Source organism: Podarcis filfolensis (assembly GCF_964270895.1).
Source record: "Podarcis filfolensis genome assembly, chromosome: 13".
NCBI lineage: Eukaryota > Metazoa > Chordata > Lepidosauria > Squamata > Lacertidae > Podarcis > Podarcis filfolensis.
This window is the reverse complement of record NC_139615.1, coordinates 22,251,158-22,268,225: the sequence shown is the minus strand read 5'-3', so window position 1 is coordinate 22,268,225 and position 17,068 is coordinate 22,251,158. Positions and strand designations below refer to the sequence as shown.

At 41.0% G+C, this 17,068-nt stretch overlaps 2 protein-coding genes across 2 annotated transcripts in view; one reads left to right on the top strand and one right to left on the bottom strand.

Moving 5' to 3' along the window:
• LOC310747390 (vomeronasal type-2 receptor 26-like) overlaps nt 1–15,493 on the bottom strand; it is a gene marked incomplete at both ends in the record, with an annotated part of 28,957 nt that extends 13,464 nt beyond the window's left edge. The window contains 5 exons of the mRNA XM_083581753.1: nt 9,321–9,548; nt 9,887–10,744; nt 12,035–12,326; nt 13,353–13,456; nt 15,479–15,493. Coding sequence (XP_083437879.1) covers nt 9,321–9,548; nt 9,887–10,744; nt 12,035–12,326; nt 13,353–13,456; nt 15,479–15,493 — 1,497 coding nt within the window. The remainder of the gene's footprint in view (nt 1–9,320; nt 9,549–9,886; nt 10,745–12,034; nt 12,327–13,352; nt 13,457–15,478) is intronic.
• Nucleotides 1–17,068, top strand: part of LOC310746597 (erythroblast NAD(P)(+)--arginine ADP-ribosyltransferase-like) — a 420,131-nt gene that overhangs the window by 50,728 nt on the left and 352,335 nt on the right. The gene's annotated exons all lie outside the window — the stretch shown is intronic.

Genomic DNA, 17,068 nt, shown 5'->3' with positions numbered 1-17,068 from the left:
CTTAAGATCTCTTGTGATTTTGGCTTCGATCTTAGTTTCCTTTCCCCTTCTTTTATTTTTTCCAGAATTTTTTCCTTCCTCTCGTTTTGTTTCCTTTTCTTTAATGTATTTTGTTGTATCAAGAACCCTCTCATCACGGCTTTGCTTGCGTCCCATATTATTCTTTTTTCTACTTTAGTCCTTAGATTAATTTCAAAATAGTCTGTCAAGGTTTTTTGGGCCTTCTTACAAATCTCCTCATCTCTAAATAAGGTGTCATTCATTCTCCATCTGAAGGAGCCAGTTGTTGTTTGCCTCATCACCATCTTCACTGCATTGTGGTCGGAGAAAGTTTTTGGGCAGATTTCCACTCTCTTTATGTTTTGCGCCATACTGCTAGTTACCCAAATTTGGTCGATCCTTGTCCATGTCATTTTGGCTTCAGAAAAGAAGGTTCCCTCTCTTTCTAGTGGGTGTTTTGTTCTCCATATGTCAATCAAGTCCATATTGTCAGTCATTTCAAAAAAAGTCTTTGGTAGTCTTCCATCTTTTGTTACTACCTGTCTTTGTGCTTTGTCCATATTTGTTGAAACTACTCCATTCATGTCTCCCATCATGATTAGTTTACAATCCATGTGGTCCATCAAAATCTCATGCAACTTCTTAAAAAATTCAGCTTTCCCTTCATTTGGTGCATAAATTCCCACTATCAAATACTTCTCTCCTTGAAATTGAATTTCAATTGCCAAATATCTTCCTTGGTCGTCTTTAAAGATTTGTTTCGGTTGGAGCTTCTCCTTTGCATAAATCACCACTCCTCTCTTTTTTACTCTGTCTGAAGATATAAATTCTTGTCCCAATTTCTTATTTACTAGTAACTTTCTATGAGCTCTTGTCACATGGGTCTCTTGTAAACAAATTAAGTCTAATTGATCTTTCTTCAAAGCATGAAATATATTTTTTCTCCTTCTAGGGATGTTCAAACCGTTACAATTCCAAGTTAGAAGTTGCAGAGCCATGATGGGGTTACTTGCTCTTTCCTCCTACAGCTCCCAATTTTTGTTCCTCGTTTGTCGGTAATTCCTTTTCCGTATCTAATGAAGGATGCCCTTGTCCTGGATAAGTCTCTTTCTGTAGGTCTTCTTCGTGTTCTCCCATAAACTTGTCTTTATCACTCACGGTCTTTATTCTTCTCTTCTTTCCCTTGTATTTAAAAGACAGGCCTTGGGGGAACTCCCACCTGAATGGTATGTGGTTCTTTCTCAGCAGTATCACCAGGTCCTTGTAATGTCCTCTTGCGTCCAAGATACTCTTAGGAATGTCTTTGAAGATCTCGATATAAAAGTCTTCGATTCGAAGGGTTGTTTGATAATGCAGGTTCAATATTTTATCTCGCTCCTCCTTTGATCTTAAAGTTATAAGACAATCTCTGGGTCGATTCTTCCTCTGCCTTGCTCCCAATCTGAAAGCACTTTCTATCTTAAATTCTTCTTTGCCCAGCTCCTGCTTCCAAAAGTCAGAAAATTCTTTTGTCAAATAGTCCACCAGGTTATCTTCTTCCTTTTCCGGCACAAGTCTGATCCTTAGATTTCTCTCCTTGCGTTGCATATCCTGCATAGAAAGTGCCAGTTCATATTCATCTAGTTTCTTAAACACTGGTGGAAACTTTGCCTCCGCAGCAGTTGCAATTTCTTTGGCTTCCTCAGCTATTTTTCTTGTTGTAGATGATTCTTGCAATATTTGCCCAATTGCTTCTGTATTTGAATTCACTTTATTCCCAAGGTCAGTTATACTTTTTGTATTTGAGTCAATTTTCCCAGAGATTTCTTCAATTTTCTTATTTGTTTCAGCAACTTGTACTTTAGTTTCAGCAACTTGTGCTTTAGTTTCTGCACCTTGTTTTTTAAGTTCCTCCAGAGAGTCATTTATCTTCTCCAGTACCTTGGCAAATGATTCTTCTGTAGACATTGTTTTCACTCTTGCCTTTGGAACAGCTGTAATTCCAGAGGCTCCTGATACTGAAGCCCTTCTCTGCATAAAAGAGTCAATTTTATATTGTTTGCCAGATCTCAAAGTTGTTTCCTGTAAATCCCCTTTCTCTTTACCATCTGCCATAACAAAGTCTTTTAGTCAAGGTCATTCCCAGACTCTTGAGCCGTCAAACAAAAGTTCTCATAGATTTCACTCGTTGCTGTAACAATTTGTAGATCCACCAGAGGGCGCAGAGTCAATTTTTACTTCTCCAAGTAAACCCACACTCTCCTAAAAGTAAACAAAACTTTCCTAATCCCTTCCAATTGTTATTTTCTCTTTCTGTGGGGTCTAAAATCAATAGTGTCCTGTAAGTAGCTTTGCAGTGCAACAAAGTAAATATTTCAAGTTGAGAGTAACCCAAGTCAATTAAAGATACTTTTTAACCTTCTTATAGCAACAGTCTTTAGCCGGTTCCTTTCCTCCGAGCGTCCGATCCCAGGTATAAGAACAACGGTATTTGACTCAATTCTTTAAAATTGGCAGAAAGACACTTTAAAATCTTCTTCCCCCCCCCTTCTGCCCTTCGGGGAGGGAGTTCTTTGCTTTGGTGATGAATTTCTTAGCTCCCACAAATTTCCTCTCAAGCAGTTACAGCTGGAATGCCTTTCGCTTTGATCTTGCTACAGAACGGAAAGCAGACTTCCTTTTTAGTGCTTGTCCGTCTCGGTGCCCAATTTCTTTAATTTTGATATCCAATTATATTTTAGCGGTCAATCCTACTCACGGATAGTTGTTTTTTAGTCCAATTTCGCCGGAAGAAATCAGCGCTCTCCGCTAATGGCGACGCGGCTTCTCCTCGCAGGCTGGGTAAGAACGACTCTCAGCACCGCTTCTCACCCCCTCCGCTGATCCGCAGCCTTTAAAAAGGCTATTTCACAGCGTCGGGGGGGCGCAAAGGTGCCCGCCGAGTCTCCGGTTCACAGGCAACGCGCCTGTGATTTTTAAGGGTCCCCGCTCCGCCGTAGCTGACAGGACCCGAACCTACGAAGTAGACCTCTCCCGGAGCTCCGGGTGAGGTCCGCCATTAAGCGCTGGCGCTAACCGGAAGTTCCAAACACTGCACAGTCTCATCAGGGTTGGCCTTAAGGCAATTGGAGCAATTTGCCCAAATAGGGCTCTGCAGGCAGCTCATAAGGAGCCCCCAGCACCAGGGGGTACTTCATGCACATTATACAGTGACCCCTGAAAGTGATCAACCCCTACTATCAATCAATTGGGTTGGTCGATTTTACAATACACACTCAATGCCTATGCCAAAACCGGCTTACATCTGCAATCAATATAAGTCATGGCCTGATTTGATCCCAATACTGGACACTTGAGTCTTCTTGCATGCCTGCCCCCTTCCCATGGCTCCACTGGAGCTGGGCCCACAAATGTTCTTCAGTCCTGGCATACTGACTTCTCCAGTTACTCTACTCTCTGTAGTCATGCGAGGAGGAAACAGAGTGAGCAAAAAGTGGAGGCAAGGGCAAGGAAACAGCAGAGAAAGGACTATTGGGAGTGAAATTAATGTATAACAATAGAATAATAGTAATAATAAATACTGCTTTGTGTATATATGAGGACAATGAAATTATGCAGATATTTCAGAGAAAAGGTGCTTTTTCAGGAGGGATTTTCAATCAAAGAAGAAATAGCAAGGTGAAACAAGAAGAAATAACAAGGTGAGATACCAACTTTGGGATAAACAAGGAGCACAAGTTGAGTAACTGTTTAACTGGTTCTACAACAACTAATAACATTGCTGTCTACTCAGTGTGTATGTGTGGCAATTCCTTCTCGTTCCAACCTGGCTCCAACAGAGAAGCAGTTGGGACACAGATATGTAGCTAACGTAACATATAGATTGGCCTTATGTCACTGCTCAGCTCATAATTGACACAGGTCTTGTGGTATGTTGAGGGAGAACATCCATTCTGAACCGTAGGCCCAACCGAGGACATGTAGGAGTGGTTGGATGCAGAGATACTAAAGAAGGATGTAAAAAACAACAGAATGGCCACTTCTAGCACTTTATTAAGAATGTGTAGACTTAGAGCAAAGCAACCTGCCAATCTCCTAGGCTTTGCAGACATGGGACAGAGACCACAGCAAGGAGAGGGCTTGTCTCTGCCCAAGCAAATATGCACATATTCTTTATACACAAAACAGCACACCAGGCCCAGTCTCTTTCCCCTGTCCCACAACCACCAACATCCCTGGAGGGGAAAAGACACCATTTCAGTATAATTGCAGAATCCTTTTCCGCTTACACACCAACATGGAAGAAGGAGAGGGAATCTGGTGGCCTTTTCCTTTCTTAAAGGAGCCACAATTGTTGCATGGTCCCCTGTCTGGTAACTTCCAAGACACAGTAAAACATGGTATGCGAACCCTCATTACATTCTAATATAATTTCCTCATTCAATGAGTGCATGTCCATATCTGGAAATGGAGTTGTATTTTAAGTTCTTGAAAGTTGTGTAAGGCATTTAAAATCAAAGTGATCAAAATTTTGGTTTGGCAGCATTCAAAATGTATCTTGGTGCATCTGCCTTTCTTGCTCTAAGGCCTACCCACTCTGTGCACCTGTTCAATGTCAGGGAGAACAATGGGGGCAGGTCTATCTTTAAACTGTCAGAACAACTTAAAATAAAAGCAATAATCTCTCCTCACTCTTTTTCAGGAATCCTGCATAATTTACACATCCCCTTTTATTTCTTGCTGATTAATCTGTGATATGTTCAATTGTCGTTTTGAGCGCTTGCAGCTCCATTTGGATATTTAAGTTGGTGTTAATCGCTTTGTTAAAAAACAATTAAACATTGGTAGAATTAAAACTATATATATAGAAATGATTGAAAACATAAAACAGTTATAATAAAAGCAGCACTGCACCCGCCCTTTCATTACAAGCATTCAGTTTCCAAAAGCCTGTTGGAACAAGTGAGTCTTCACTTCCCAGTGGCAGGACAACAAGGTGGGAGCCAGTCTAACCTCTCTAGGAGCAAGTTCCCAAGGGCCTTCCCTGAATATCTCAGAAATACGGTCTTAAAATAAAAAGATGAACATACAGTCTTTCATTTTCTCCCTCTTATTAGCTGGTCCCTGTTGTTCAGTTCAGGCCTCAGCGCAATGATATAGCATTTTGGGAAAAAGATGCAACCCAGTAATCCAGCACTAGAAGACAGGATGGAGAAGATCTCCACAGCCACCATGTATTTTCCTTTGGTGCTCAGGTAAGTTGGAACAAAGGATAACCAAACAGTGCAAAACACCAACATGCTGAAAGTGATGAATTTGGCTTCGTTGAAACTGTCAGGTAACTTCCTAGCCAGGAAAGCAACAATGAAGCTGACAATGGCCAGGAAGCCCATATAGCCCAAGACACAGTAAAACATGGTAGCCGAACCCTCATTACATTCCAGGATGATTTCCCCATCCAATGACTGCATGTCCACATCTGGGAATGGAGGAGAAACAAATAGCCAAACTGTGCAAATACCAACTTGAATAGAGGAGCAGGAAAGGACAATTGAATTTGCTAGTCCTTTCCCAATCCATTTTCTCATCCTGGATCCTGGTTTGGTTGCCATGAATGCCAGAACCACAGTGATGGTTTTTGCTAAAACGCCGGAAAGGGCCACAGAAAACACAATGCCAAAAATTGTCTGTCGGAGAAGGCAGGTCACCATTCCAGGCTGTCCAATGAAAAGCAAAGAACAAAGGAAGCAAAGGAGGAGGGAGATGAGGAGGGTGTAAGTGAGGGTCTGATTGTTGGCTTTGACAATGGGAGTCTCGTTGTGCTTCCTAAAAGTCCCAAGTATTAAAATTGTGATCAAAGAGAAAGAAATAATCAAGATAGCTAAGATGATCCCTAAAGTTTCTTTGTAAGTGAGATAGTTTGGGACCCTTGGAATACACCCAGTTTGGTCCTTGTTGGGATACTGATCTTCAGGGCAGTTGACACAGGTGTCCATGTCTGGGGGGGAAAGGAAGCAATGCTATAAGTATTTAAAGATTTATCAAACATTTATCAAAAAGAATTAAGTTTTCCACAGAGTGAAATTACTTTTTTTTTTCACATTTTGTAATTATTTGACGAACTCTAAGGTAGTCCATTAATTGCAAAGTGTGCATCATTTTGTTTAATCTTGTTCCACAATGGTCATGTGGATTGTGGTGAAGTGGCACTTTACATAGCTAAGAGTCTTCTCCCCCCATGACCAGGAATTTCCTGATTACTATATCATTTTAAGCCATATCTTTCAGAATGCAGCCTTTCACAAATGCCATTCTTTCTCAAATCTCTGCCTTTCTAATCTCATGTGGTCCAAACTGCATGGACAAAAGTTCTTGCTGTTTTCTGGCTACATGTGCACTTTGCAGAACATAGTGATGTCTGGCAGCTATAAGAGGCAAAAGCCATGGGATGGCTCCATGAGAGCACAGGTGAGAGAGCAAGTGTTTGTGTGAGAGGCAAAGAGCTTTTAAGGATAAGTACAATAGTGATGGATATACAAAGGTAAAGAAGGGCAAGGTAAGAGTGGAGGAAGGAAATCAAAGTGTGCATTTTAATTTTTTCATTTAGCTTGCAACATATACTTCTAATTTGTTTATTTTTTTTGTTCTTAGGGTGATTTTTACTGCCATTTTTATGGTGTTTGCAATGTAGATAACTTTTTTACTTTTTACTTTCTTGGGTTCCATGATCACTGCAGATGGTGACAGTAGTCACGAAATTAAAAGACGCCTGCTTCTTGGGAGAAAAGCAAGAAATCTAGACAGCATCTTAAAAAGCAGACACATCCCCTTGCCGACAATGGTCTGTATAGTTAAAGCTATGCTTTTCCCAGTAGTGATGCATGGAAGTGAGAACTGGACCATAAAGAAGGCTGATCACCAAAGAATTTATGCTTTTGATTATGGTGCTGAAGGGGACTCTTGAGAGTCCCATGGACTGCAAGAAGATCAAACCTATCCATTCTGAAGGAAATCCACCCTGAGTGCTCACTGGAAAAAGCAAATGCAGAAACTCCAGTGAAATATATAAGGCTTATGCTGGCAAGAGGGGGCAATTCAGAGCCCAAAAACCTCAACACTGACGTCACATCCCAAGAAGGCATTGCCAGCCTTCACACACTCAGCAAGTTTAGGCCCTCCTGAAACGGAGGCTCAAATACTTTGGCCACCTCATGAGAAGAGAAGACTCCCTGGAAAAGACCCTGATGTTGGGAAAGATTGAGGGCACAAGGAGAAGGGGACAACAGAGGACGAGATGGTTGGACAGTGTACTTGAAGCTACCAACATGAGTTTGACCAAACTGCGGGAGGCAGTGGAAGACAGGAGTGCCTGGAGTGCTCAGGTCCATGGGGTCACGAAGAGTCGGACACGACTCAACGACTCAACGACTCAACGACTCAACGACTCAACGACTCAACGACTCAACAACTCAACAACTCAACGACTAAACAACAACAACAACAACAACAACAACAACAACAACAACAACAACATATATGCAGCTTAGACCTGTTAGGGAACTGCTTGCTGGTTCTACACTGAAATAAGCATATTGTATCCCTTTTTGATGCAGGGCCTAAACTTGCTGAGTGTGTGAAGGCTGGCAATGCCTTCTTGGGATGTGACGTCAGTGTTGAGGTTTTTGGGCTCTGAATTGCCCCCTCTTGCCAGCATAAGCCTTATATATTTCACTGGAGTTTCTGCATTTGCTTTTTCTTCCCTTCAAGTACATTGTTCCATCTGTATGCTTATTGCACTTTCATAAGCCTTCTGTCTTTTGGACTTACTTCAGCTGTGCCTCTGTTCCTCAATACGGTGGCTGCTCTTCAAAGATGCTTTAACTTATTGCAGCAATATCATTGGTGGTCATATATATATATATATATATATATATATATATATATATATATATCAATCTGCCAATTGAATTGATGAGTGCATTAAGATCTGCTTGGAGGGTTGTGACTCTAGGTTATGTTGTTTTATGTTCTGTTCCCTGTGTATTTTATAAAATTTATTGATTACTTGTAATGGCTTGGCTCTCCCACAGAAGCGAGACTCCGGTAGTAATTATCTCAGGTTTATTGCTCAAACACATAAATCACTCCAGAGCTCCTTCACTCCGTGTCTGACTCCAAGTTTGCAGCTGCCGAGTCTAAACTCCGCCCCTTCCTCTTCCCAACAGGGGAAAAAGCCCGTTTGCTTCCGCTCTTTTTCCCTCCTCTCACTGACCTTTTCGCGCCTTCAAGTTTTTGGGCTGGCTATTCCTGGCCTCCTTCCCTCTATTTCTGAGCTCAGACTGCTATTTTGTGTATCTCTGCTCTGGCTCCCCTTTCCTTGCTCACTATGCTCAGGGATCAGGTTACCATTGCTATCTGCTGCCTGCTCTCTGTTCTCTGAAGCGATGCCGCTAGGCTGTCCCTCCTCCCTCTCACATTCCAGCTCACATTCCAGTGTCCTTATCTCTCTTTGTCTGTTCTCATTCCCAGCCTCTGTCAGTTCTGGAAGAAAGCTGACATTACTCCTCCTACCCTTCTGGTGTGAGATCTTTCCTTCCGGACACCGAGCACAATCATAGCAGCAAAATCTCTCTCCCTCCTTCTTCTTCCTGCTATAGCCAGGAAAGCAGTTGTCATTGCATATAGAAACTGGCAGTGCCTGTAAAGAAACATGAAGGATTTTTAGCAAGACCAGTCATCCATTCTACACAATGGGCTGTATGAGACAGAGCTGCTTTGGCAAACAAAAATAATGACCTGATATTGATCTCCAAGCACATTGTCCCCATGCACCAAAATTGTCAGTCTTTACACCAGCCAGAATTAAAAAGATCAGTGAAAGGGGGAAAATTGCACTTCTTTTATCTCTCTCATTCAATTAGCTCTGCATCAAGCCATGGATCTACAAAAGGTAGTTAGTCTCAAGTGCTGGATGACTGAGGGAGATTACAGTTTGCTTATAAGTCAGAGGTAGCCAAAATGTTGCCCTTTATACATAACTATAACTGCTATCAGTGGTCAAGAATGATGGGACTCGTGCATTGTAGTGGAATTCACATGGAAGTAAATGAAAAACTAATTCCTTATCTAATTTGTTCAGCTCCCATACATTTAATTGAATGGTTTGATTAATGATAACAATACTTTAGTTCATCAGAAATGCATTGCTGACCTCATGAAATATCAATCAAGATGATGAAGCATGTTTGAGATGAGGCCTTGTTCATGAAATAAAGAGATTCTGTGAGATTTTAGAATTAAAGCTTGACTGCAATAATATGTTTTCAAAATATGAGTCTCACCTGATTAAAGCTTTGGTGCCAGACAATTTGGTCATCATGAATTGTTAACTCTTTGCCTGGAGGAGCTTGAGGTTCTAGCCTTCCAACTTTTACTCTCATCACTGAGCCATTGGGAAACATCATCCAATTGGTAACATCAAAACTGGCCACCATTTCTCCATTTCCATCAAAGTGCACAATTTCTCTAGCACTATTATTGAATATGACCCTACTTAGTAAGTGATGGACCTAATTTGGAAGAGTATATTGACAAAGGTATGAATAATGAGTCTATGATTCTAGGCCTCCCAAATATTCCAATGGTTAGCATTCTTAACGGTTTGTCTGGGTCTTCTTCTGTGTATGAGTTCACTTTCTATTGCTTACTGTCGTTCCTCTCTATTAGGCTACAAATGCTTGGCCCATTATGGGGAAAAGGTCATTAGTAACATTACTTATCAAAATGAATACCCTCATCCCCAAACAGTCCCCTACTGCTGGAATTGTTTCATGCAGAGATAGAATTGCCTTTATTTCTGGATCATAAGCTTATCTGTTCTGTAGCCATTGTATTTAATTGTCAGTACCTGCCAGGGTTGTATATTCTGAACGGCTAATTTCCTTCCTTCTTCCATTGTTCTGTATTTGAAGCTGTGCATGTACATGGCATGCAAAGCATGTGCCACAGCATAGACAGCATTGTAGACATTGTAGCTATGGCCAGTCATGTCCATTTCAAACAGAATTCCAGGAATATTCTCCATCATCTCCTTTCCAGTACAGATTTTATTCTCCTTTTCCTCCTCTTCATTAGACTTTAATGAGCAGCTGAATGCCTGTTCCCAGAAGTCCTGGATAAAACCATCTCCTTTGGCCCAGGAAGGTCTTACTCCCTTAATGAACTTTTGAAATCCTAATGGCTGATTTGAATGAACGCTGAAGGATATGGAACCATGAAAGGTTTGCATATCCCAGATCTTTTGAATGGACAGTGATTCAAAATCCCAGTGGGATGTAACAATCCACACTTTGCCCAGAGGTGGCAGTGACAAGAAAGGTGCTAGAAATAGCAACATTCTCAAAACCTGAAAGGATGGAGGTTCTCCATATACAAAGAACACACTGACTTTTCTGTCCGCAACAATCCCATAGTTTTTCCGCTGTTGTATGAGCAATTCTATCAATTCATCCACATAATTACATTTTGGTATTCTTACTATGAAGGCATAACATATGCCATTCTGGGAGAGCATTGGCACCATGGTCTGTAAAAACTGGTCCCCTTTGTCATCTGCCACAGCCAAGAGCCCAACCCATGTCCATCTGAAATGCTGAAGTAACCGCACAGCTCCCATGTATTGGTAGGCTTCATTGGGAACCATCTGGTACAAAAATGGAAATAGCATTTTGCCATGTTGTGCTGCCAGAAATGATCCATAAGTGAGCTGAAATAAAACATATAAGATTTTTTCACATAACAAAAAAGTGTGTCTTTGTATCCCAGAGCTGGAAATGGTCCTGTAGGCAATCAAGTGCAAAATCTAGTATGATGCAGGCAATCAAGCATTTGATCACCCGTGATTTATAGCTTTTCATCCCTCTGCTTGAAGAATTCCAGGAAGTACCCTTTGATAATTAGTTCTACATCTGAACTGGACTGACATATGCAGACACTCTTTCAAGGTATCTGAATTTTTTCTTTGAAGCTTGTGAATCCTTACAGCAACAGGAAAAAGAAGGGGGAGGACAAGGTGCTTTGTTCTTTCTTATGGTTTTCAAATGGCCTCCTTTTTTCTTGTCTTCTCCTGCATAATGAAAGAGATGTGTGTAGCCGCTGCTATGTTATTCTGTTTGTTATTTTGGAAAAGAGGGGGGAGGCTTTTGATTTATGCTCAACAAGGAATTTAACAAGGTTTTACTATACCCCCCCCCCCTTGACTGAGGCTAAATGGACTTTATTTAAAATTATTCATGGACTGGAGTAGGAGTGTTGTTGCAGGAATGCAGTAGGGGGGAATGAACTGCTGCTGAACAGATGTGGTAAAGAGGCTGAATCTGAGAAAAAAATCTTGCTTTTAGCTGTGTTCAGAGGAAGAACTCCAGAGCGGAATTTTAATGGCGGAGTTTGGATATGCACTCTGTCAGTTATTTATGGCTGCAGCTCATACGCTAGTCTGTTAACAGAGGAAGGAATGGAATTTGACTTTGTACCATCCAAATAAGTGAACAAAGAAAGATAGTAATTAACTCTCCCAGCATACCAGGTCTGGAACAACAATGTCTATGAAGGACTACACATGTGAAATGGATTATTTATGTATAAGATGTAACGGAGGTGCTGTTTGTATGGTGAAAAACATGGCCAGCTGGACGAATGGTTTAATGGCAAGTGAAGGATGTCAACTGGACTCTATATAAAAAAATTATGCAGCTATGCAAGGGAATGATGATGATCATATGTTTGGAACAGGAGCAGGAAACCGGATTTTAAGAAATTGTATTAAATTAAATTTGGTTTGATTTGTAATAATTTGGAAAACAAATAAAAATAATTTTAAAAGAAAAAAGAAAACAAGAATGGTGAATACAGATAATATGTGCTTGCCTGATTTCCTTTCCTGGCTGCGAATGAACATGTGAATTTCCATTTCCATGTGTGCTTGGAGTGGAATCCTCCAGCATCCCTGATCAAGATGGTGCAACACTTTTCTGGTATCTCTAGACCAAGAGCTTACCTGTGGAGTCTTGTGCATTGCTGAAATAATGGCCATATTGACAGAGATTTCAGAGATAGATCCACCAATGAAAGCTATCAGCTTGTTCTGGTTATCACAACAGAAGTTGGGGACAAACCGTTGTTGTTTGGAAAGCAGGCTTAGGGTGGCTTTATAGGTCATTCTTGCACTGAAGTAGCTATTGAGGATATAGAACCCCAGAGAGACGTTTGATAAGATGCTGGGATTCTCATTGATCTCTTTGGCAGCAAATGCTAAAGCCAGAATGTGCTGGTAGTTCTTAGGCAGCGAACTGTAAAAAGAGGTACAACCTGTTTAATAAAACAATAGCCAATCAGCCACAGAAATACATTTGAACACTTCATCATTATTCAACAGCAAACTTCTGATATTGAGATGTAACTCAATACTACAGAAGTTCAAAAGGCCAAGGAGATAATAGAATGAAGTTAGCAGAAAGTAAGCTATATGAAATATTTGAATGTTTTGGGGTCAACAAAACATTATAGTGTAATGAGGGAGGATTTTATACATGTTTGCTTGAATGTGAATAGAACCCCTCTAACAATCATGCACCATGTCACATTAATCAACAGGGGGACTGGGAAGGCATGATGTATGGAAGGACATTGGGAGTGGGAATTGAATGTGTGCCTCTCCCTTGTCCACCCATTGAGCCTTGAACATGCCTGAAAGCCTCTATAACAACCATTTCAATCAATGAAGAAATATATTATACAATCAAGTCAGTTAGGTGCAAGCAACAAATAATGGATCCTTTAATTCCTGAAAGGCAGGGACACATTAGTGTAACTTAAATGCATCTGCCATTTGCAAAGAGGAGACTATCAAACCTCCATAAACTAACTTGCATTTGAAAACCATACTTCAGTTATGTCAGGGTAGTGCAAAGTGCCTCAGAGACAATTAAGAAATTACTTTTCAGAAAACATAAACTCCCATGATTTTCCCTGTGCAGTTTTTAAAATATTAAGAACAAGTGGGGACAAGACTATTCCTGAAAACCTATTTATCATACGCATACTCTCATTTAGGAGTCAGATTTGATTGATGGCCCCAATCCATGGTGCTTTAATATCCAAACACAAAGCCTAGATTGTCCCAGTGTAAGGTAGTCTCGATGAGTTGCATCATGAAGGAGAAGAAATAATGTCTTAATGATATGCACTCAGATATTGAGATCTGAACTATTGTTGAATGAGAGAGAGATGGAGGTGTGTGTGGGAAGGCTGGGGAGGGGAGGGGAGGGAAGGGAAGGAGAGAGAAGGAACGAAGAAAGGAAGGAAGGAAATCTTACATGGATTCCTCAATCAAGGCCTGTGCTGGCTGTTCCAAGAAGGAGAGGTTGTTATAAAGGAAGTAGACTTGAGAAACAATCCCACCAATGGCAAAATCTCCTGACTGGTAAAATTCATGAGGGATAGGATGAGGATCGTTATATATGGAGCAATTAATAGAATGAATCTTGCATACAGTATGACATAGCATTAGAAGCAGCAATGTTACCACCAGTATGATTTTGTTGACAAAAAGTCCCCTCCAAACGTACGTTTCCATCTACAGCACATATGAGGATATTACCAGTTTTGGTACAGGCTTCATTGAATTGTGGTTTATTCTGCTGCTACACTTGGTTACCAAGTGGTCTTCTAGGGAATTTGGGTGCCAATCTTATATTTAAAAGTAGCTCCTTATCAATCTGTGACCTTCAACAACAAATTCTTGTTATCTCCTCCCTGTATTCTTGAAGGAAAATCTTAAGAAGTATGCCTTTTCCTTTTCTTAAAAAATAGCCATGTGCTTCTTTTCACCTACAGGTATCTATTATTTTGTCTTAAAATGTAAGAAAAGAAGTGTAACCTTGAGGATTTTCAATCAGCTTGTCCAAAAGAATGTAAGGTACATTAGGGTAAGGCAGGAATGAATGCGTAAATCAATAACTAAACAATGTGGGCCTGTTTTTGACAATAAGAAATTGAGAAGTAGAAGATGAATAGAGCAATAAGAATGAGAACTGGGATACATATAAAGTAGGGTTTTTTGGGAGCGGAGAAGGGGCTTAAAATCATTACAGAAAAAGGTGATGGACACAAGGGCAACATATGAAGAGCAAATTATCATAGAAAAAAATTGGCACCATCTTACCTATGCCTAGATTGTGTTCTTAACAAAATGTGTGATTTATAGCTGTCCTCAGATGCTTATTGTTCATCTTGCTAATGGACTCTGGATGTCAATTGTATGAGAAGATGAAAAATGGTAATTATGATTATATCTTCCCCAGTGTGTTGTTGGTCTCTGCAGCTGCATCATGCAGAGCTGCTAGGAGTTTTCCCCACATCATAGAACAATTATTTTCTTGTTAGAAGGATAATAATTGTGGGTGGAAATTTGCCATGTGACTGCAAGTTAACATTGCTTGTGGTTATATTTAAATTTGCTGTCAGGTTTCTTTTTAGTATGTTTTTCTCCTGTTGTACAACTTTTTATCAATATAATTTTAATCAATATAAGTCATGGCCTGATTTGATCCCAATACTGGACACTTGAGTCTTCTTGCATGCCTGCCCCCTTCCCATGGCTCCACTGGAGCTGGGCCCACAAATGTTCTTCAGTCCTGGCATACTGACTTCTCCAGTTACTCTACTCTCTGTAGTCATGCGAGGAGGAAACAGAGTGAGCAAAAAGTGGAGGCAAGGGCAAGGAAACAGCAGAGAAAGGACTATTGGGAGTGAAATTAATGTATAACAATAGAATAATAGTAATAATAAATACTGCTTTGTGTATATATGAGGACAATGAAATTATGCAGATATTTCAGAGAAAAGGTGCTTTTTCAGGAGGGATTTTCAATCAAAGAAGAAATAGCAAGGTGAAACAAGAAGAAATAACAAGGTGAGATACCAACTTTGGGATAAACAAGGAGCACAAGTTGAGTAACTGTTTAACTGGTTCTACAACAACTAATAACATTGCTGTCTACTCAGTGTGTATGTGTGGCAATTCCTTCTCGTTCCAACCTGGCTCCAACAGAGAAGCAGTTGGGACACAGATATGTAGCTAACGTAACATATAGATTGGCCATATGTCACTGCTCAGCAAAGAAGTACGACAAGGCTGTATATTGTCTCCCTGCTTATTTACCTTATATGCAGAATTCATCATGCGAAAGGCTGGGCTGGATGAATCCCAAGCTGGAATTAAGATTGCCGGAAGAAATATCAACAACCTCAGATATGCAGATGACACAACCTTGATGGCAGAAAGTGAGGAGGAATTAAAGAACCTTTTAATGAGGGTGAAAGAGGAGAGTGCACAATATGGTCTGAAGGTCAACATCAAAAAAACGAAGATCATGGCCACTGGGCCCATCACCTCCTGGCAAATAGAAAGGGAAGAAGTGGAGACAGTGAGGGATTTTACTTTCTTGGGCTCCATGATCACCGCAGATGGTGACAGCAGTCACGAAATTAAAAGACGCCTGCTTCTTGGGAGAAAAGCAATGAGAAACCAAGACAGCATCTTAAAAAGCAGAGACATCACCTTGCCGACAAAGGTCCGTAAAGTTAAAGCTATAAACTACTGGTTTTCCCAGTAGTGATGTATGGAAGTGAGAGCTGGACCATAAAGAAGGCTGATCGCCAAAGAATTGATGCTTTTGAATTATGGTGCTGGGAGACGCATGAGAGTCCCATGGACTGCAAGAAGATCAAACCTATCTATTCTTAAGGAAATCAGCTCTGAGTGCTCACTGGAAGGACAGATCGTGAAGCTGAGGCGCCAATACTTTGGCCACCTCATGAGAAGAGAAGACTCCCTGGAAAAGACCCTGATGTTGGGAAAGATTGAAGGCACAAGGAGAAGGGGACAACAGAGGACGAGATGGTTGGACAGTGTTCTCGAAGCTACCAACATGAGTTTGACCAAACTGCGGGAGGCAGTGGAAGACAGGAGTGCCTGGCATGCTCTGGTCCATGGGTTCACGAAGAGTCGGACAAGACTAAACGACTAAACAACAAACACTGCTCAACTCATAATTGACAGAGGTTTTGTTGTATGTTGAAGGAGAACATCCATTCTGAAACCTAGGCCCAACCGAGGGCATGTAGGAGTGGTTGGATGCAGAGATACTAAAGAAGTATTTCAAAAACAGCAGAATGGCCATTTCTAGTGCTTTATTAAGAAGGTGTAGACTTAGAGCAAAGCAGCCTGCCAATTCTCCTAGGCTTTGTGGACACAGGATGGACACTGCAGCATGGAGATGGCTTGTCCCTACCCAAGCAAATATGCACATATTCTTTATACCCAAAACAGCATACCAGGCCCATCCATTCTCTTTCCCCTGTCCCACAACACCCATGATCCCTGGAGGGAAAAAGACACCATTTCAGTATAAAGAGTCAGGGCTTTTTCGGCTGTGGCTCCGATCTGGTGGAACGCTCTGTCACAAGAGACTAGGGCCCTGCGGGACTTGACATCTTTCCGCAGGGCCTGCAACACAGAGTTGTTCCACCAGGCCTTTGGCCAGGGCACAGCCTCACCCCCTCCTTTGGCAATCCTCACAGAACTCTAGTCCAATGGTTGCCATTAATCTGATTTGAATTGATTTTATAATGAAATGATTTTAGAATGTTGTATCATTTTAATGTTGTTAGCCGCTCTGAGCCCAGCTTCGGCTGGGGAGGGCGGGATATAAATAAATTATTATTATTAATTGCAGAATCCTTTTCCGCTTACACACCAACATGGAAGAAGGAGGGGAATCTGGTGGCCTTTTCCTTTCTTAAAGGAGCCACAGTTGTTGCATGGTCCCCTGTCTGGTAACTTCCAAGACATAGTAAAACATGGTATGCGAACCCTCATTACATTCTAATATAATTTCCTCATTCAGTGAGTGCATGTCCATTTCTGGAAATGGAGTTGTATTTTAAGTTCTTGAAAGTTGTGTAAGGCATTTAAAATCAAAGGGATCAAAGTTTTGGTTTGGCAGCATTCAAAATGTATCTTGGTACA